General features: G+C 57.2%; 2 protein-coding genes across 2 annotated transcripts; one reads left to right on the top strand and one right to left on the bottom strand.

Moving 5' to 3' along the window:
- Positions 1-1,342: 1,342 nt before the first annotated feature.
- Positions 1,343-3,916, top strand: IRF2BP1 (interferon regulatory factor 2 binding protein 1). Its single transcript, XM_007168166.2, has one exon. The coding sequence runs from the start codon at positions 1,734-1,736 to the stop codon at positions 3,486-3,488; it is 1,755 nt and encodes a 584-aa protein (XP_007168228.2). The 5' UTR covers positions 1,343-1,733; the 3' UTR covers positions 3,489-3,916.
- Positions 3,917-12,279: 8,363 nt separating this feature from the next.
- Positions 12,280-18,814, bottom strand: FOXA3 (forkhead box A3). The gene is made up of 2 exons (XM_057534578.1): positions 18,625-18,814; positions 12,280-13,266 (listed from the first exon to the last, which is right to left on the bottom strand). The coding sequence occupies exons 1-2, from the start codon at positions 18,691-18,693 to the stop codon at positions 12,280-12,282; spliced, it is 1,056 nt and encodes a 351-aa protein (XP_057390561.1). The 5' UTR covers positions 18,694-18,814.
- Positions 18,815-19,155: the final 341 nt, after the last annotated feature.

Below are 19,155 nucleotides of genomic sequence, written 5' to 3'. Positions count from 1 at the left end.
TTTTATTCACAGGAGTCAACTTCAAGAAAAATGTTAATAATACAGGTGGTAAACAAAATGGTGAAACTGAGACTGAAATTTGGGTAACATAAAATCAGACCTGCTATGGATGCAGTGGGATGAGGGACAGTGGGGGCAGGCATTCCCTGATTAGTTTGAAAACTACTAATGAATGCAACCCTGGCAAGTCATTCAAATATTTTTGAGCGCTTAACACAGACCCAGGCCTAGAGAGAGGAAGAGGCTGATGTGGGTTAGAATCTGGAGACCTGTCTCTCCTCCACATGACCCCTCTCCAAGCCTGCCCTGCAGTGTTCCATCGCCAGGAAGAAAAAAACATGGGGGTCCCGAAAGCCTGCTTGGGCCTATCAGGTAGTAAGCACCCAAGGTTGGAGAAAGGTGGTCTGGCTCTCGCTCTCCCCAGAAACTATGCTCCCCCAATTGTTGCCATCTCTGGCCTCCTTTCCGCCCCCCAAACTGGTCAGCCCTAGAGGGTGAGGACCCTCTCACCCGGTGTTCGGAAAGATCCCCCAGAAATTGAGGCGGGGGGTGGGTATGGACAGCCAGCGGGAATCGGGAAGGCCGCCCCCAACCTCCTAGACAGCGGAAGTGCGTCAGTTTGTTCGCCCCGCAGAGCATTTTGGGAATTGTAGTGAAGTTGGGGTGGGGGGGGCGGAGAAACTGACAGTGTAACCCCTTGGAGACCAGAGCGCGCCCGCAGAGCTGGAACAGAGGGGCGCTCGACCACTCCCTTTAGCAGATAAAGCAACTGAGGCTGAGACCATCAGTCCTCTCCTTTCTCCGGCTTTTGTTGGCCCCAGTCAGAGGCTTATATCCAAGATTCTGGGCAAGACGAAGTGCCAAGTGGACAGTCCTGCCCAATACTAAATTGCCAGCTTCCCGTGCCCCCCCCCCCACCGAAAACGTCCAATTAAGGCCCCTCCGCCCCGCCCCAGGAGCTGCTGCCTTCGTAACCGGTCATTGGCCCACCTTTGAAGGGCGGGGAACTGAGCCTCAGAGAAGGCAAGACTTGTCTAAAGCTGCAAAGCAAGCCAGAGCAGAAACTGGCCGCCCGGAAGCCTGTCTACCCCCTACACTTTCTGAATCCGTGGTGGCTCTCACCATTCATATCACATCCCCGCCCCCAACCCTTGTGCTCGAGCTGCTTGGAGCCAGTCAAACTCCCTGCCCCCGGGCGAGGAGGGGTAAAGGTTGCGCAGCGGAGAGGCGGTGAACCCCTACCCTCCCCGGCAGCCGGCGGTCCCCTTTAAGAAACGGCCCCGGCGGGACTACATTTCCCAGAAGGCTTTGCCGGCGCGTTATGTAACTTTCCCTGCGTAGCGGCCTCTGGGGCAGAAGGAGGTGGAGGCGGTGGCGGCGGCGGCGGCGGCTGCGGCGGCAGTTGCAGCGGCGGTGGCGGGAGCGGCGGGAGCCCGAGGCGGCGGCGCCCGCGGCCTATCGCGGGGCCCGAGCTGTGCGCCGCGGCCCGGAGTTCGGACCCGGCAGGAGCGCCGACGTGCCTGTGCCTGCCTTTGAGGAGGCGGGAGTGAGGAAAAAGGCTTAGGGCCCAGGGGGCGGGGAAGGGGGGCCGGGCCTGGATCCGCGGGGAGGCCGAGCCAGAGGCCCGACCGTGGCTCGCGCGGTCCCGGGGACACGAATCGAACGTCGGCGGCGCGGATCGAACGTCGGCGGCGGGTGGAACGCGGGGGCCCGGAGGCGCGCGTGCGGGGGCTATGGCGTCCGTGCAGGCTTCCCGCCGCCAGTGGTGCTACCTGTGCGACCTGCCCAAGATGCCGTGGGCCATGGTGTGGGACTTCAGTGAGGCCGTGTGCCGCGGCTGCGTGAACTTCGAGGGCGCGGATCGCATCGAGCTGCTCATCGATGCCGCCCGGCAGCTCAAGCGAAGCCACGTGCTCCCCGAGGGCCGCTCGCCGGGGCCCCCGGCCCTCAAGCACCCGGCCACTAAGGACCTGGCAGCCGCCGCTGCACAGGGCCCTCAGTTGCCGCCTCCACAGGCCCAGCCCCAGCCGTCGGGGACAGGCGGCGCTGTCTCAGGCCAGGACCGCTATGACAGGGCCACATCGTCGGGCCGCCTCCCCTTGCCCTCGCCCGCCCTGGAGTACACCCTGGGGTCCCGCCTGGCCAATGGGCTGGGCCGCGAGGAGGCTGTGGCGGAGGGGGCGCGAAGGGCCCTGCTTGGCTCCATGCCCGGCTTGGTGCCCCCCGGGCTGCTGGCAGCTGCGGTGTCTGGCCTGGGAAGCCGAGGTCTGACGCTGGCACCCGGCTTGAGTCCTGCCCGTCCAGCCTTCGGCTCCGATTTCGAGAAGGAGAAGCAGCAGAGGAATGCGGACTGTCTGGCAGAACTGAACGAGGCCATGAGGGGCCGGGCAGAGGAATGGCATGGGCGCCCCAAAGCCGTGCGGGAACAGCTGCTGGCGCTGTCTGCCTGCGCCCCTTTCAATGTCCGCTTCAAGAAGGATCACGGGCTGGTGGGACGGGTGTTCGCCTTCGATGCTACTGCCCGCCCGCCAGGCTACGAGTTCGAGCTGAAGCTCTTCACCGAATACCCCTGTGGTTCTGGTAACGTGTATGCTGGAGTCCTGGCCGTGGCTCGCCAGATGTTTCATGATGCTCTGCGGGAGCCGGGCAAGGCACTGGCCTCATCAGGCTTCAAGTACCTCGAATATGAACGCCGACACGGCTCAGGGGAATGGCGTCAGCTGGGGGAGCTGCTAACCGACGGTGTCCGCACCTTCCGCGAGCCAGCTCCCGCCGAGGCCCTGCCCCAGCAGTATCCAGAGCCAGCCCCTGCAGCTCTTTGCGGCCCACCCCCACGAGCCCCGTCCCGGAATCTGGCGCCCACGCCACGCCGTCGCAAGGCGTCCCCTGAGCCCGAGGGCGAGGCATCCGGGAAGATGACCACTGAGGAGCAGCAGCAGCGGCACTGGGTGGCACCCGGGGGCCCGTTCTCCGCTGACACCCCTGGCGTGCCCTCACCCATCGCCGCCCTGAAGAACGTGGCCGAGGCCCTCGGCCACTCCCCCAAGGACCCTGCTGGGGGTGGGGGCCCTGTGCGTGCAGGGGGCGCCAGCCCCGCAGCCTCCTCCGCGGCCCAGCCTCCAGCCCAGCATCGTCTAGTGGCCCGAAACGGTGAGGCAGAAGTTAGCCCCACAGCAGGGGCGGAAGCTGTTAGCGGGGGTGGTAGCGGCACCGGGGCGACCCCTGGGGCCCCCCTGTGCTGTACCCTATGCCGGGAGCGGCTGGAAGACACCCACTTCGTCCAGTGCCCCTCAGTGCCCGGACACAAGTTTTGCTTTCCCTGCTCACGGGAGTTCATCAAGGCGCAGGGTCCTGCTGGGGAGGTGTACTGCCCCAGTGGAGACAAGTGCCCGCTAGTGGGCTCCTCTGTCCCCTGGGCCTTCATGCAAGGCGAGATCGCCACCATCCTTGCTGGAGACATCAAGGTTAAGAAAGAACGGGACCCCTAGGCCACCACTGCCACCAGTCTACTGCCCATCCGCGCCCCCCCCCTTGCCACCCACCGCTGCTGCGGATAAATTATTCCCACCCGGCCCAGTGCCTCCCCCGCCTGTGTACATACCCCCTTCCTTATCCCAGATGGGTCCCCTCCTTATCCCAGATGGGTCCCCTGGGGTAGATGCATTGAGGGTGGGGGGAGAAAACTTGTGGCTTCTGTCCGAGGGGGTGTTTGGGGTCCCTTGACCCCTCTGGTTTCCCTCTCCCCTCCTTGGCTTGGCTTTGCTGCTGCTTGTAGTTGGAGGAGAGGTGTCCCCGCCCCTCCTTGAGAAGGGGCCTCCTGAAATCTCGCTCTTTATAAACGAAGCAAAAGCATTTTATTGCCCCCCTCCCCTACTCTCTCTCCCTCCTTCAATAAACCGAAAGATGGGTTTTTTTCCTTCTTGGTCCCTTAGTTGCGTGAGATGCTGCGCCCCCTTTGGGACCGAACTGATCCTGCAGGGGAGAGGACGTTGCCTTGTAGCCTCCAGGTGGCGCCCTTCACTCAGGTGGGCCCCACGGCTGTTTTTATAAATGCTGGCCAACTAGTCAAGCGTTCTAGCCATCAGCCCGTTTTCCAGATGACAGAACTAAGGCTCGGAGAGGGGATGGCTCTTGCGAGGGAGCCACAGCCAAGCTCGGGAATTAGCCTTCCCTTCTGGCCCATCCCCTGTATCTCCCCCGAAGGTGGAGGACTCAGTGCCACCGAGGGGGAGGGTCAAGGGGCATCCGGAGGCTTCCCAGGAGGGACGGGCCGCGAGTTCTTGCTAGGCAGGGAGAGAATTAGGCCAGATTGCTAGAGGGACTGCCTGAGGAAAGAGGAAATTTACCTCATGAGGTACACTAACAGGTTCCCTGGAAACAAGGTGACTGCTTCTCGCCTCTGGTGTGCCCTGAACTGCGCGCCCATCTCTGGAGACCAGCCTCAACGGCGGCCGCCCTAAGACACCGTGACTGGCCGGGTAAAAGGCGCTCCCCCCGCGGTCGCCTCTGATGTGCGCGGCCTTGTCCCGCACCTGTCCCGGCGGGCTGATTATTAACCAGGACTTCCTGCTCGCTGGCGTCAGGGGGCGGGGACTGAGCGGGCTGCGGCAAAGCAGGGGTTAAGGGGAGAGGGAGGCCCCAAGAGCCAGCCCCCACCCCAGCGGCCTCCCCCGCGACCCTGAGGTGGAGATTTCGTGGAGGGGGCAAAGCCGGGCGCAAAGGCCAGCGGATGGACAGAGAGATGGGGAATGACAGTGTGTCCTGCCACCGCACAGCCCTGTCACATGGCTGTGAGACCCTAGGTTGCCCCAGGTCTCAGGAACCCAGATGTTATATCACCTAAATCTGGAAGACCTTAATGTCCTGACCCAGCTTGGTTATCCAGGTGTCCCTCCCACACATCTCGCAGACCCCCATGCCCCAACTCCCATATATTAGGGACTCTGGGGCTTTGTCCTCCACATCTGGAGGACCCTCAGTTCTTGGACTGAGAAGTCCCTTCCCCCAGCCACCGGGTCTCAGGTGTTCTGTCACCCCTGGCACTGCCAGCCTGGGCTCTGGGCAGGGCTGGGAAAACCACCCCTGATTAAATATACCAGGCGATAAGCCAGGAGCAAGGGAGACGCTGGATGGAGCTCCATGCCTGGGCACCCCTCCTGGGCAATCTTGTGGCCTCTCCTGACCCAGCTCTGCAGACCCAAGTACTGGGTAGCTCCCCCTCCCCCATCCTCAGAGCTAGAGGCCTCCAGACACGGGGGCACTGTGCCCCAGTGGGGGCTAAAGAGCTGTGGAGGACACCTGGTCCTTTAAGAACAGCTGGTGGGTGGGTAGGGGCCAGGGGAGTCACCCCCAGCCTGGCTGGTGTGTATTCTAGATAGAGGTTGGGTTAACTATTAACAGAGCAGGCGGCCTGAACTGTGTGGGTGTAGGGGCCTGGATCAGCCCCTCTTCATTCAGTGCCAGGCTGGGGCCAGAGTGGAGGGGTTCTGGATTGATCTGGGGGATCAGTGAGTAGGTGAAGAGGCTTCATGAAAGGAGAGACAGAGACACAGAGAGAGACCCAGGGAAAGATGGAGACGACAGAGGTGGGGAGGGAGATGCAAAGAGACCAGCTCACTGAGAGAGAGAAGACAGAGACCCAGAGAGAGAAAAGGAGCTCGCTCGGAGATGAGGGAGATGAGGTAGAAACAGAGAGAGACAAACGTTCAGAAAAGAAAATTAGAGAAATATCCAGATGGGTTAAGAGAGTCTGAGATACACTGAGGAAATGCCAACAATAGAGACAGAAGGAGAGAGAAGAGCGACTGAGATGCGGAGAGAGGGAGGGAAGGAGGGAGGCTGTGAAATCAGGAAAAGGTACAGGTTTGAACTAGAGAGTTAAGACATCTTCAGACTCAAAAGTTCTATGAGACCAAGGGGGAGAACAGAGCTCTGTGAAGAAGGGCAGGGCTGGGTCTGTCTTAGTCACTTGGTCCCCATGACCAGACCTGGCTCACTGCTCACCCTCCAGTTCTCAGCTCAGCTGACCTCTCCTCCAGGAAGCCCTCCTTGACCCTCAGTCTGTGTCAGGTGCCATTTCTGGGCTCCCACTCCCCTATCCCAGCCCTGAGCATTCAAAATCATGATTGTCTGGGGACTGGACCGTGAGCCCCATAAGGGCAGGGCCAAGGCTGTCGCAGTCACCACTGTGTCCCCAGCATTGCCCCGCACTGGCAAGTTTAAAGGATGGATAAATTAATGGACTCCTTTCTTTCAACAAATGTTTATTCATCATCCACTGTGTGACAAGCCCTGCAGTAGGTGCTGTGGATACAGCAGGGAACAGAATGCAGCCCCTGTTCTCATGGAGCTGACATTCAGGTGGGAGATACAGACCCATAAAATGCGACAGCCATGGTGGTAAATCCTAAGAAAAAATAAACCAGGGAAAGGAGATAGAGAATGGTGGAGATTGGTATTTTAAAGAGGGAGGTAGGGGGAATTCCCTAGCGGTCCAGAGGTCAGCACTCCATGCTCTCACTGCCGGGGGCGTGGGTTCAATCCCTGGTCAGGGAACTAAGATCCCATGAGCCACGTGGCTCGGACCAAAAAAAAAAGAGGGAGGTAAAACTGAGATGAAACTAAAAACTAAGGGAGGTGAGTGAGCGAGCCACGGGCAATCTAGGGGGGTAGCAGCACATGCAAAGGCCCTGAGGTGGGAGCCAGCTTGGTTCATTCCAGAAGCAAGGTGACCAGTGCAGCTATGGCATGAGAGAGAGTCATAAGATTGAGGTCAGAGGGATAGTAGGGTAGGGAGTGTTGGGGGCCCTGTCTGCCATGGTAAGGACTTTGGATTTAGTTTTAATGGGAACAAGTAGAGGGTTTCAAGCACTGAGGGAAGGGATGAAGCAAATGAGACAGAAAAAGCAAGGAATCAGCTAGGATAGACAGCATCCCGTTCATCTCTGTGTCCAGGGCTCAACAGAGGGCCTTAGTACAGATGCCCAACGACAGTGTGTGCACGAGTGAATAAGACCCAAATTGACAGAGAAAGAGTCAGAACGACATTAGATGGATGGACAGACTCCCAGGGAGAAGCCAGGTAAGGACCCGGGGGACGCCCAGGGACAGCAGACACAGACAGACAGACAGCAGCCCAGCTGAGAAGTCCTATTCCTTCCAGAACCCTCCCCACCCGGAAACCTTCCCTGGAGCTGGAAAAATTCCCCAGGCCCCCCTGCCCGCCTTGCCCTGTGGCGTGCCCACTCACACCTCAGGCAGAGGAAGCTGGCAGGCCTCACAGGAACCTTTCTGTGAGGGGGGAGTAGAGGCGGGCGGGCGGGTGGCAGGGACGAAGGGAGAGGAGTGGCGGGCAGGCAGGCAGCGGGCAGCAGCTACACAAAGGCCCCAGTGTCTGCCCCTCCTGCCCCCGGGTACAGATATAAATAATATGTACATATACCTTTAAATAAATATATATATATATACACACACACACACACCAGTGGGCTGGGGTGGGAGGCTGGGGGCCACACACTTCCCTAAGGACCCTGATATGGGAGAGGTCTGCTCCAGTGGGGCTTGGGGGCTCAGAGACCCACAGAGATAGTGACCAAGACTGAGAGGCTCGAGCTGAGAGGGGCACAGGGATAGAAGGGCGAGAGAGAAACTTACAAAGTGGGAGAGACAAAACAGAAAGAGACTGGCCGACTGCGACGCAGTGTTAGAAACCAAGACTGGCTCAAATGGAGACAGATCAGGAAAGCAGAGAAATCAAACTTCACTGAGAAAAGACAGAAAAAGTCAGAGGTAGAGGGGCAGTGACAGAAGGAAGACACGGATCATTCCCGAGAGAGGCAGAGACACAGAGAAACCCAGTTGAGAGGAAGTAGGGACAGAAAGAAGCAGAGAGGCCAGCAGACGTCCAGAGAGGGACAGAGAGAGAGGGAGAGAGAGAGAGAGAAGCCGGCAGGCAGGCAGGGCCAAGGCTGGGGGCTTGGGAAGGCTGGTGACCGTGGAGGGGGAGGGTCAGGGCACGTCTCCAGTTTAGGGGCACCGCCTGTGCAGCTCTGGTCCAGCCCAGTCCAGGGCAGGCTAAGGAGCAGGGAGTGGAGGTGAGGGAGGTGGCCCTTGGGTTCCGGATCTTGGTGTTTACCTGGGGCAGTCATTGCAAACAGGCGCTCAGCCTGGCCCATGGCAGAGTGAGGGTGGGATGGGCTGGGTCCCAGCTCTGGGCACCAGTGGTCCCGACACGCCCACCTGTGGCCTGGGTGGTGAGTAACACACACGGTGACACCTGGGTAGATGGTGACACATAGGGGGACAGACACGGTGACACACAGGGACAGATATAGGCAGACCCAGAGTGTCTGAGACATAAACAGACCCACAGAAGCCAGTGACAGAGACACACTGTAATAGACACAGTGACAGAGACCAGGACACAATGATGGGCAAACATAGTGTTAGGCTTAGAGACACAGCAACAAAACACAAGGACAGAGGACACAGTGACAGACACAGAGAAGACAATGATAGAACAGTGACATACATGCATACCCAGTGTCACAGCACTGCAACACCTACAGAAACCCAGTGAGAAGACACTGACACAGAGACGTACAGGCACACACAACACACACTCACACACTGATCAGACAAATCATGGAGTAACACAGAAGCCTGCAAACACCTTGACATTGACACAGACTCATAAACCTCCCCGGCTGCTGGCTTCTGGGGTGCCCCCTCGGCCTCCAGGAGCAGGGTGTGAGTGGCGGTGACCGTGAGGGAGGGCTTGGGACCCCAGGGCCCTTCTGTGCAGCTGTTGCCCCTCCTATGCTCTAGAATAGCGTCCTGGTTAAGGGCACTGGCTCTGGGCCTGGGTTCAAGTCCTAGCTCCCCACTCACTACCTGTGTGACCTTGGGCAAGTCACTTCATTTCTTCATGCCTCACTTTCCCCAGTAATAAAATGGGTGGTGGGAAGGATTGGGTCTATCGATTCTGTAAGGTGCTTACATAATGCCAGACACATGGTAAGCCCTCGTAGCTGTTGTTATTATTATTATTAATTATTATTATTATTATTTTCATCATCATCTCATGTCTTATGCCCACAGGGGGGACCCTGCCTTGGCCTCTGTTTCCCCACTCACGGCCCCTCCCTTGGACTATGTCACCTAAAGCCCACAAGCCGTGCCCAGGTCCATCTGTCCCAGCCCAGGCTTCTCTGTGTCCCCATGGCTATCCCTCCATCCCTGATCCCTAGCGTCCTCATGTCTGTCCATGCGTCCCATGTCTGACTGCGGTACTTTTCCATTGCTGGCCACCAGCCGGCTGTCCCTGGGGTAGGGGTCACACCTGCCCACGCCAGCCGAGCCGGTGGCCACCAGACACCCTGACGGATGGCCCCACCCTCCCCCCCAGGACCCTACAACAACACCCGCCCCTCCGGCCACCTGAGGTCCCCACTGGGGCGGCCTGAGGCCTGAGCCTGGGGACAGGAAGCCCCAGGCCTGGCTGCCCTGAAAGCCTCTTTCAGCCTGGGCCTCCTCCCGCTGCCACCGACTCCTCCTGCGGAATAATATTTGGGCTGTTGGCCGGGGGGCGGGGGCCAGATCCGGAGGCCGCCTGGGAGAAGCCAGAAACCGCAGGGCTTCCTGCCTCGGGCCGGCCTGACTCTGGGAGAGACCCCCAGGCCCGAGGGAGGGGGGTGGGCACCCAGGGAGACTGAGGGCCTTTCTCTCGACACCAGTTGTTTTTTCCAGGAACCAGGAGGAATTCCCCAGCCTGCCCAGGACAGCGAGGCTGGTGGGACGGCTGACTGGGAGCCAGCACGGCAGGGGGCGGGGGAGGGGGTGACACGCAGCCGGCAGGGCGGGCACGGTGACAGAAATAGAGGGCCTGGCCTGCGAGGTGGCAGGTAGAGGCGGAAACTCAGGGAGCTGGGAGAGACCAGAGGAGGAGGAGAGAGGCCAGAGAGCCAAAGGAGTGGGGGGAGGCGGACCCCAAGAGAGGAAGACCCAGAGCCCCCAAGGGAAGGAGGGAGCGATCCAGAGGCCCAGAGAGAGGGAGGATGGAGTCGAAGCAACGGAGAGGATGAAGAGAGAGAGCAAGGCAGAGAATATGAGAGACAGGCACAGAGAATGAGCGAGCATTTTCCCATAAACCAAGGGACAGAGATAAAGGCACAGAGAGAGAGGTAGGGACATAGATGACACTAAGAAACAGAGAAAGATGGACACACAGGGACTGGGAGAAACATCTCTCCCCCTCCCCCGCTCCCTCTCTCTGTCTCTGTCTTTCTGTCTCTCTCACGCACACACACGCACACATACACACACGTGCGCGCGCGCAAAAAGAGACAGCCTTTGGTCTTTGAATGACTGACTGACTAAATGAATGAGTGGCTAGAGAGCCAACAACCAAGTAAGACAAACACAAACTAAGGAAAACACACCCGCTTCAGCCTGGCGGAATGACCTTGGCCCAGTCCCTTCCCATTCTGGGTCTCTGTTTCCACTCTGTGAAATGACGGGCGTGAGGAACACAATTGTGTTTCACAGAACCATCCCTCGGAACCTCTGAACCACAGATATCAGACTCAGAGCCCAGGCAGAGACCTGGAGGAATAGAAACACCCAGACCCCAAACCCAGAGGCTCCCAGAAGCCCCCAGCACCCGAAGGAGGACCCAGCTCCTTTCCCACACACCTGCACTTGAAAGAGACAGACACACCAGGGCCGGTCAACACACGCACACACACAGCCACAGCAGTCACAGGCACACAGCAAAGACAGGCATAATACACAAACACAGACATACTTCTTAAAAAAAATACAGACACATGCTGATTCCCAGACATACACATGAAACACAAAATGACCCACAACGCCGATGTAGTCACACGTAGACTCCTTAAGGCAGCAGGTATGTAGACAAATGGACATACAGAGACACACATCCAACAGAGTGAGACCCAGAGGGTCCCAGGGATAGGTGTATAAGAGAACCACACACACAAAACAATAAAGGAAACACGCACACGAGTCTGATATCCCGAGACACCGACAGTAAGCACATACCCAGGGGAGGAACAGACATACAAACTCACACAGTTGAGGGATACAAACAATAGAGAACACCCTGCAGCAGACCACAGGGACCTCAATGGCCGAAGTGATAACCTAGGACCCACAGAGGCACAGGCACACGCACGCGCACACATGCAAACAGATAAACTAACACACAGCCTGTCTCCTTCAATTAGCACCCTGTTTGTCCCTTCTCCTCCTCCCTAGCTTAACCAAAAATCGAGCAGCCCCTGGGGTCCCTGAACCCTGGCGCTAGAGGCATGTGTCTGGAGAGTGGGGGTAGGGAGATGGCCTTGGTCACTGCAGAGCCACCTCCGCCTGCTGCCCTGGCCCCACTGCTGCAGGGGCTGCTATCTGTGAGCAAACTGTCCTTGGGGTCAGGGACAGCAAAGAGCCAAAGGTCAGGTCGATGCCTCCCCCAGCCCTTCCCCCAGAGGCAGCCAGCTCTTGGGGGCAGGAAGGAGAGGGGGACAGGGGACAGCAATTCAGGTGTTCAAGCCTCACAGGGCCCATTCGCCAAGGAAAAGAGACATGCAATAAGAGGCAGAAATGGTGCCTTTAATGGTCATACACAGCCAGTATCCCGCTTCCCAGGCAAGAACCAGACTTCAGTAGAAATTCCCCACACCCTAACCAGTCCTTTCTGGTTTCTCCTGGACCGGAGCGGGGGATGGGCTCCAGGAAAAAACCGAGGAGTATCCTCATCGCCATCCCTCACTCAACTCACACCAGGGACAGTGGTGACATGGCCAGCACAGGGGCTGTTGGTGGCCACCATGATGCACAGTGGTACACTGGTTATGTCAGCCAGTCAAGATGGTGGCGATCACAGCGCCCAGTGGGCCAGCGTCACCATCACGTCCAAAGGCTCAGCCAAGGGGACGTGCATCACGGCGCCCAAAGGGCCAACCAAGATGTCATCCCAGATGGTGGCCATCAGAACACCCAACAGATCAACCAGTAACATCAATCAACATGGCAGTCTTCACAGTACTCAACGGGCCCACCAAGATGTCAATGGCAGTCATCACAGTAGCCAGTGGATCAACACAATGCCCACAGAGATGGCAGTCACCGCAGTGAGTAACAGACCAGCCAGGATGTGAACTGACAGGACAAGCAAGGTGTCCCCAGGAGGATCAGGCCCCGAGAGCCTGACGGTGTGAGCTACCGCCATACCCCACCCACCACGCCCCCACCCCCCTGCTAGGACGCGTTAAGCAGAGAGCGGGAATAGAGGCCCTGGTAGTAGATCCCAGGCTCCCCACCCTCCGCCCCGTAGCCCCCAAATCCCACGTCCAGTTTGGGAGGTGCTGGTGGTGTCTGTTCCGACATCAGGTTGTTGATGGAGAAAGGGTGGTTGAAGTTGTAGGGTGCATCCAGCTTCAGCTCCCCCGGGAGCTCCAGGCCAGTGAAGTAGGGTGTGGAGGAAGGGGGTGAGCCACAGTCCAGAGTCCCCACATCTTCCCCACCCTGGGCCTCAGGTTCGGGGGCTGGAGGCTGGGCCTGCGGTGGAGAGGCGACTGTGGCAGCGGGGGTGGTGGTCGACGAGGCTGACCCCGCACTGTTCCTGGAGGCGGAGGTCCCGCCGCCCCCTTTCTTCACCTTCTCCTCCAGCTTGAAGCGCTTCTGGCGGCGCAGGTAGCAGCCATTCTCAAACATGTTACCTGAGCTGGGGTGCAGGGCCCAGTAGGAACCCTTGCCCGGCTTGTCTGGAGAGCGCGCCACCTTGACGAAGCAGTCGTTGAAAGACAGCGAGTGGCGGATGGAGTTCTGCCAGCGCTGCTGGTTCTCCCGGTAGTAGGGGAAGAGGTCCATGATCCACTGGTAGATCTCGCTCAGGGTCAGCATCTTGCCCGGCGCCTGCTGGATGGCCATGGTGATGAGCGAGATGTAGGAATATGGCGGCTTGGCATGTGCCAAGGGCCGCCGGTACCCTTTCGGCATCTCCTTCCCATGCACCAGCCCCGGTCCCGGGCCCCCATACCCTGAGCTGCTGCCGCCACCACCGCTGGCACCCAGGCCTGGGAAGGTGGGCCCCAGGGGTGCTGTGGGTGCTGGGGGCGCCAGGGGTCCAGTGGGCAGTGGGGAGGCAGGGAGCCCCCCCGGGGGGTAGGGAGAGCTCAGAGGGTTCAGGGTCATGTAGGAGTTGAGGGGGGCCATGGTGGGTACTGGGGTCACCGGAGAGTAGACCTATCGGGAAAGAAAGAGAAACGGCGAGTGGTGAGTCTCTACTCTGTTGGTAAGCAAAGGGTCACTGGACCCATTGTGTGTCCATCTGTCTGTCTTGCCTCCTCTGTAAACAGCTGTCTGTTGAAGTCTCTCCCTTTCCCCCCTCCTCATGTACCTCCCTCCCTGACCCCATCCCCCCACGCTCCCATATACTGAAGCTCACGCTTTAAGTGGTTCTCAAAGTGTAGTCCAGGACACCCTGGGGAGTCTCCAAGGCTTTTCTAGGGTATCCATGAGGTCAAAACTATTTTCATATAATGAAAGTTATAAGATATGACTAGCCTTTTTCACTCTCTTTCCCTCATGAGCGTAGAGTTTTCCAGAGGCCACATGACAGGTGATATTGCAATAGACCAAATGTAGAAGCAGCTAGGAAAATGCAGCTGTCTTCTACTGAACCAGACACTAAAGAGATCTGCAAAAATGTAACTGTGCCACTCCTCTCACTAAATGTTTTGAAATAGTTATTTTAATAAAAATATATTGCTTATACTAACACATTGTTGCTATTTTAAAATGAATTAATGCCTATTTTTAAAACGCCTCAGTTTTAATTTTGAATGCTGTTAACAATCAATATAACCCCGATCAACAAAAACTGTTTGGGGTCCTCAATAATTTTAAGAGTGTGGACTTCCCTGGTGGTGCAGTGGTTAAGAATCTGCCTGCCAATGCAGGGGACAAGGGTTCAAGCCCCGGTCTGGGAAGATACCACATGCCACAGAGCAGCTAAGCTCATGAGCCACAACTACTGAGCCTGTGCTCTAGAGGCCGCGAGCCACAACTACTGACCCCATGCGCCACAACTACTGAAGCCCGTGCGCAACTACTGAAGCTCGTGCTCCTCAACAAAAGAAGCCACCGCAATGAGAAGCCCACGCGCCACAACGAAGAGTAGCCCCCGCTCGCTGCAACTAGAGAAAGCCCACGCGCAGCAAGGAAGACCCAACGCAGGCAAAATAATAACTTTAAGAGTGTAAAGAGGTCCTGAGACAAAAAAAAAAAAAAAAAAAATCAAGAACTGCTGATTTATCTAATAATGGAATCTATATGTGTACTTTTTTTTTTTGATGTGGACCATTTTTAAAGTCTTTATTGAATTTCTTACAATATTGCTTCTGTTTTACGTTTTGGTTTTTTGGTTGCGAGGCACGTGGGATCTCAGCTCCCCCGCCAGGGATCAAACCTGCACCACCTGCATTGGAAGGCGAAGTCTTAACCACTGGACTGCCAGGGAAGTCCCTATATGTGCACTCTTGTCCATCTAGCCATCATCTTTTAGGTTATACAATTACACTTTTTATAGGTCAAAAGCATTTGAAAATCAAAACTCACATATTTCTACCTAATATATGTCATCTATTATATATCATCAAATCTAAGACATCACTTTGTAAGCTGCAGTATTATTTTAAGTATCAATAAGAATGGAAGAAAACACTGTCAGTTATAATCCCTAGACACCATTGACTGTAAAACCCATTCCATTTTCAGATATGTTCAAATGGGGGGGAAATGTGCCTCTTAGCTCAGTGAAATACAGTAGACATTGCTATGTCTTTGTAAGTAACTATATAGTCTCTCAATTATTCAATATTTCTTGGCCTACTCTGTGCCGGCACTGCTCCAGGCACTTCACAGCAAAGGTCCGCTTTCATCTTTACAACCACACTATGGGGGAGGCACTATCATGACACCCATTTTACAGCTGAGCAAGCTGAGGATCAGAGAGGTTGTCCAGGGGTCACACAACAAGGAAGGAAAAGAACGGGGATTCTGAATCCAGGCAGTCTGGCTCCAGATCGGTGCTCTGGACCAAGCTATAAAAGCAGTGACCAAGACAGACTGAAATGCCTGCCCTCAGGGAGCTGTCAGTCTAGCAGGAAGTGAACAAGATAAGCAAGGAAAATAGGAAGCATGGTGGATGGTTACTTCTCTTTCTGTGTGCATTTACCCCTTTCATCCCCTGTCTTCCATCCTTTCTCTGTCAATCTTCCATCTGCCTGTCTGCCCCGCTCCCTCCCCATGAGGGAGGGTGGTCTCATGGCACTGGGGGCGGTGCTATAGCTCTGGTGGGAGCCACCTCTGCTATGAATCAGTGTGTCCCATCTCATTCCCTTGTCACTTAAGTGTCTGCACGTCCAAAGGTCCAGAGAGAAAAGGGAAATGCCAGGGTCACTCAGGGAGTCAGGGGCAGGTGGTAACCAACCCAGGTCTGCGTTCTAGTAGAGAAACTCTCCCCTCTCTCTTTCACATGACTGTCCAGGTAGTTCTTTTCTGCTATGACGCTGAATCTCCCTGTGGCTCTGTGTGTATCTGTCCATCTCCTTCCCTGTCTCAGTACCTCTATACTCCTTCCCTCACCCCCTCCCCACGTCTGTCTCTCTCCCCTCCCCACGCTCTCTCCCTTTATCTCTCCCTGTCTCTCTCTGTCCTCATCTTTCTCTCCCTCATCTCCCCCGCCTCTGCCTTTCTTTCCTTGCGACTCTCCCATACCCGATCTCTCTCTCCCTCTGTCCGTCCCCCCACCCCCTCATCTCTCGCATCTCTTTCTCCCTGCCTTGGCACTCTCTCTCTCTGTCTCTCTCTACCCCACTCCTTTCCCACCCTGTTCTTTCTTTCCCCTTCAGCACGTCTTTGCATCTCTCTGCCCCTTGCTTCAGCACCACCATCTCCCCAGAAGCCTCACATTGAAATTGGAGCCACAGCTACTCCCCTCCCCCACGCACTGGTCTCCCCCTACCCCCCCACCCCGCCCCGGGTTGGCTGGTTCTCGCCCCTCCCTAAGAGTAAGGGAAGAGGGTCCTTCAGAGAGAGGGGAGAAGGCGATGGACTCAGGGGGATCCACAGAGAGGTCCTAAATCCCTCTACAACCCCCTACATTTCTCCAACTCAGTCAGACTCTCCTGTATCACAGAGGAAGACAGACTGGGACCCCAGAGCCCTCCTCTTCTGGCTCCCCATCCACCCGGAAGTCCTCCTTGAGGTCTGACCTCAAGCACTCCAGCTGCCCTAATCCACCCTAGGCTTTCACATGCCTGGGGCTGGGATGAACCCCCAGTGTCCGGGTCTGAACCGGATCTCCCCAGCGAGGGCGGGGCTGAGATTGGGGGGAAGCCCTCAGGGGACCTGCACGCCCACCCCAGGAGGCTGGAATTTCTCCCCTTTCATTTCCTTATTGTCTCTGGAGGAGGGTGTGACAGGGAGAAGAAGGAGGCAGTGTGAAGCTACAAGCTACTTTCTAACTCTGGTCCCAGCCTAGGGCCTCAAGCGGCTCCCCCCACACGCCAAGAGGCTTTAGGTTTTCCACCTCTAAAATTGGGAGGCAGTTGGGCCAGCTGATCTGTGAGAACCAGAGGCCAGTGGCGATGCAATAACTTTCCAGTTTCCTTCCAGACAGGGAGCCAGCCTGGGGAGGTCAACATCACCCCAGCAGGAGGGGGTGGTGGGCAAGAAGTAGTTTGGGGGCCCCTTCAGTTCTCAGTTGCTGAGTGAGTGCAGATGTTTCTCCCCACATTGTTCTGACCCAGGGGGAGGAGGTTGTTCAGTTGATGGGAAAGCTGAGGAGACCCTCAGACAGTATGTCCACTTCCAGCCCCCTATATGTCAACTCTTCCAAAATATGCCCCCAAATGCTATCTCTAGACTGTCCCTCAATTTCAGAGACAATTTCCACACAAATTGTCCCCTACTAAACGTCAGGTTTTGCCCCGAATAATGACTCCTTCAGCCTAGACCCCCGCAATTTACTTCTTAAGATATGCCTCCAAAACACTGATTTGTAGTTGGTACCCTTAAATCAGGTCCCCAGACTCTGAACTATGTGGGGGGTTCAGCCAGGATCCCCCAATACCTGGGAGTCTCCACCTCCAACCTGGTCTCTGCCTTCCCCACCATATAACTGACATCTCCAGCTGCCCAGGCTCCACCTCTCAACACTCCCAATCCCTTCCCTGCACCACCCCACGTGTACCTCACACCTCCACAGCCCCAGGACTGGCCCCTCCTGGGCACCTTGCCAAGCCCCGTAGGCCTGGGTATCCAGGAGTCTCACCCTACAGCTTCAAACCCCAGACCCAGGACTCAGGCACTCTGGGGCCCCTGTAAACCCCAGACCTTGGTCTCTTTGGAGAACTCAACCATTCCAGTCCCATACCCCACCTCAAGCCCACAGTCCCCTTCCATCAGAAACCCAGGTATCCAGACCCCCATAACCCTCTGACTAGGACCCCTCCACTTCACAATGTTGACTAGGGAGAGAGCACGCTCAGGAGAAGGAGCCCTTGCAGCAAGAGGAATGGGAGTTAGACCTGGGGAGGGACTTCCCGGCGGCTAGGGTGAGCGAATTAAGATACATCCCTGCCCCCTACTCCAGGGAAATCTTGTCCGAGATGGGACTGGTGAGGACATTAGCAATTAGTGGAGATTGCTGGAAGGTGGAGTGGGGGCGGGGATGGGGGGGTGCGAAATCTGAAACCCTCCAGACTCCAACAAGGAGAATCCCTGCTGAGGGTCTCTGATAACAATTAAACCACTGAAGTTCAGCTGGGAGGGGTGAGGGTCATTAGTAGGGATGGGGGGCTGGGGTGGAGACCGACCCCTCCACTGCCAATGCTGTTGCCGACATGCCCTGATCTCAGGATCCCGACTCTTGACCCCTATCTATCCGAGCCCCAACTCTTAAATCACCTGTTATTTCACACTCCCCAGACCAAGCTTCATCTCTGATCACCTTCATCTCTTATACCCGAGCACCAGCCCCCATTTCTGACTTTGACGTAGTCGCAGCCCCAATCCTTATCCCGGAACCCCAATTCTTATTTCTACCCCAGACCCCCATCTTTAACACTAATTTCTAGTCATGAGCTCCCAGCTCAGATTTCCCTCAATGGTGACCTCCCTCTCCCATCTCTTAGTCCCTTATATTTTCCCCAGTTTTGAACCCCATTTCCTAATCCCCCAGCTCTGTCCGTATCCCGGAGTTCTGAGTCTTATCTTTGGTCTGTTAATTTTAATTCCTTGTACTTTGGGTCCCTGACACTCAGCCCTCACATTTAAGCTATGACTTGACCCTTGCCTAAATCTTCCTGACTCCCGTTTAAGCCCTCACTCTGACTAGCCTGCCTAAACCGCGCTCCCATGCATTGTCCCCCGTCCCTGACTCCTACACCTGGTCACCGTGTCTCTAGTTCCTCCGCTCCCCAATTCTATTTGGAGCCCCCACTTGAGTCCACACCCCGGTCCTTGCCCCCATTTAGGCCCGCACCCTGATTCCTGCCCCCCCCCCAACTTCCCGCTCCGCCATCCCCGAGGACACACCTCGCCCGCCTCCGGGTAGTAGCTCCACTCGGCCAGGTCATGGGCCTCCATCTTCACCGAGCCCAGCATCCCCCGGGCCTGCGCCCCCACCCGCCCCCGCTCCGGCCCGGGGGGGAACCAAGCGCTTCGGATCTCTCAGCCGGCACGGCCTGAGTTCCGACCGGCGCCCGTCTGTCCGACCGCCCAGGGTCCCAGCCTTCCCGGGCGCCGCGGGAGGCGGCCACGCTTTATAGCCGGGACACCCCCCCCGCCCCCCCGCCCTCGCCCTCGCCCTCGCCCGCCCTGGGCTCCCCTCCCGCCTCCCCGAGGGCGGTGCGCCCGGACTGGGGCGCCCCCTGCGGGATTGCGAGGAGACAGACCTCAGGCGCCGGGAGCCGCAGCCCGGGGACGCGAGAGCTGGAGATGGCTGACGAGTGAGGAGCTACAGGTGGGAGACATTGCTGATACTAAAAGCCTCGAGGGCAGAACTCTAGGGCCCTTCTATCCAGGGGGTTTCATCATCTCGACAGGAGCAGGCGAACAGAGCCCAGC

Source organism: Balaenoptera acutorostrata, chromosome 19, assembly GCF_949987535.1.
Source record: "Balaenoptera acutorostrata chromosome 19, mBalAcu1.1, whole genome shotgun sequence".
Classification (NCBI taxonomy): domain Eukaryota; kingdom Metazoa; phylum Chordata; class Mammalia; order Artiodactyla; family Balaenopteridae; genus Balaenoptera; species Balaenoptera acutorostrata.
The sequence above is the reverse complement of the archived record's forward strand: the minus strand, read 5'-3'. Positions and strand labels throughout refer to the sequence as shown.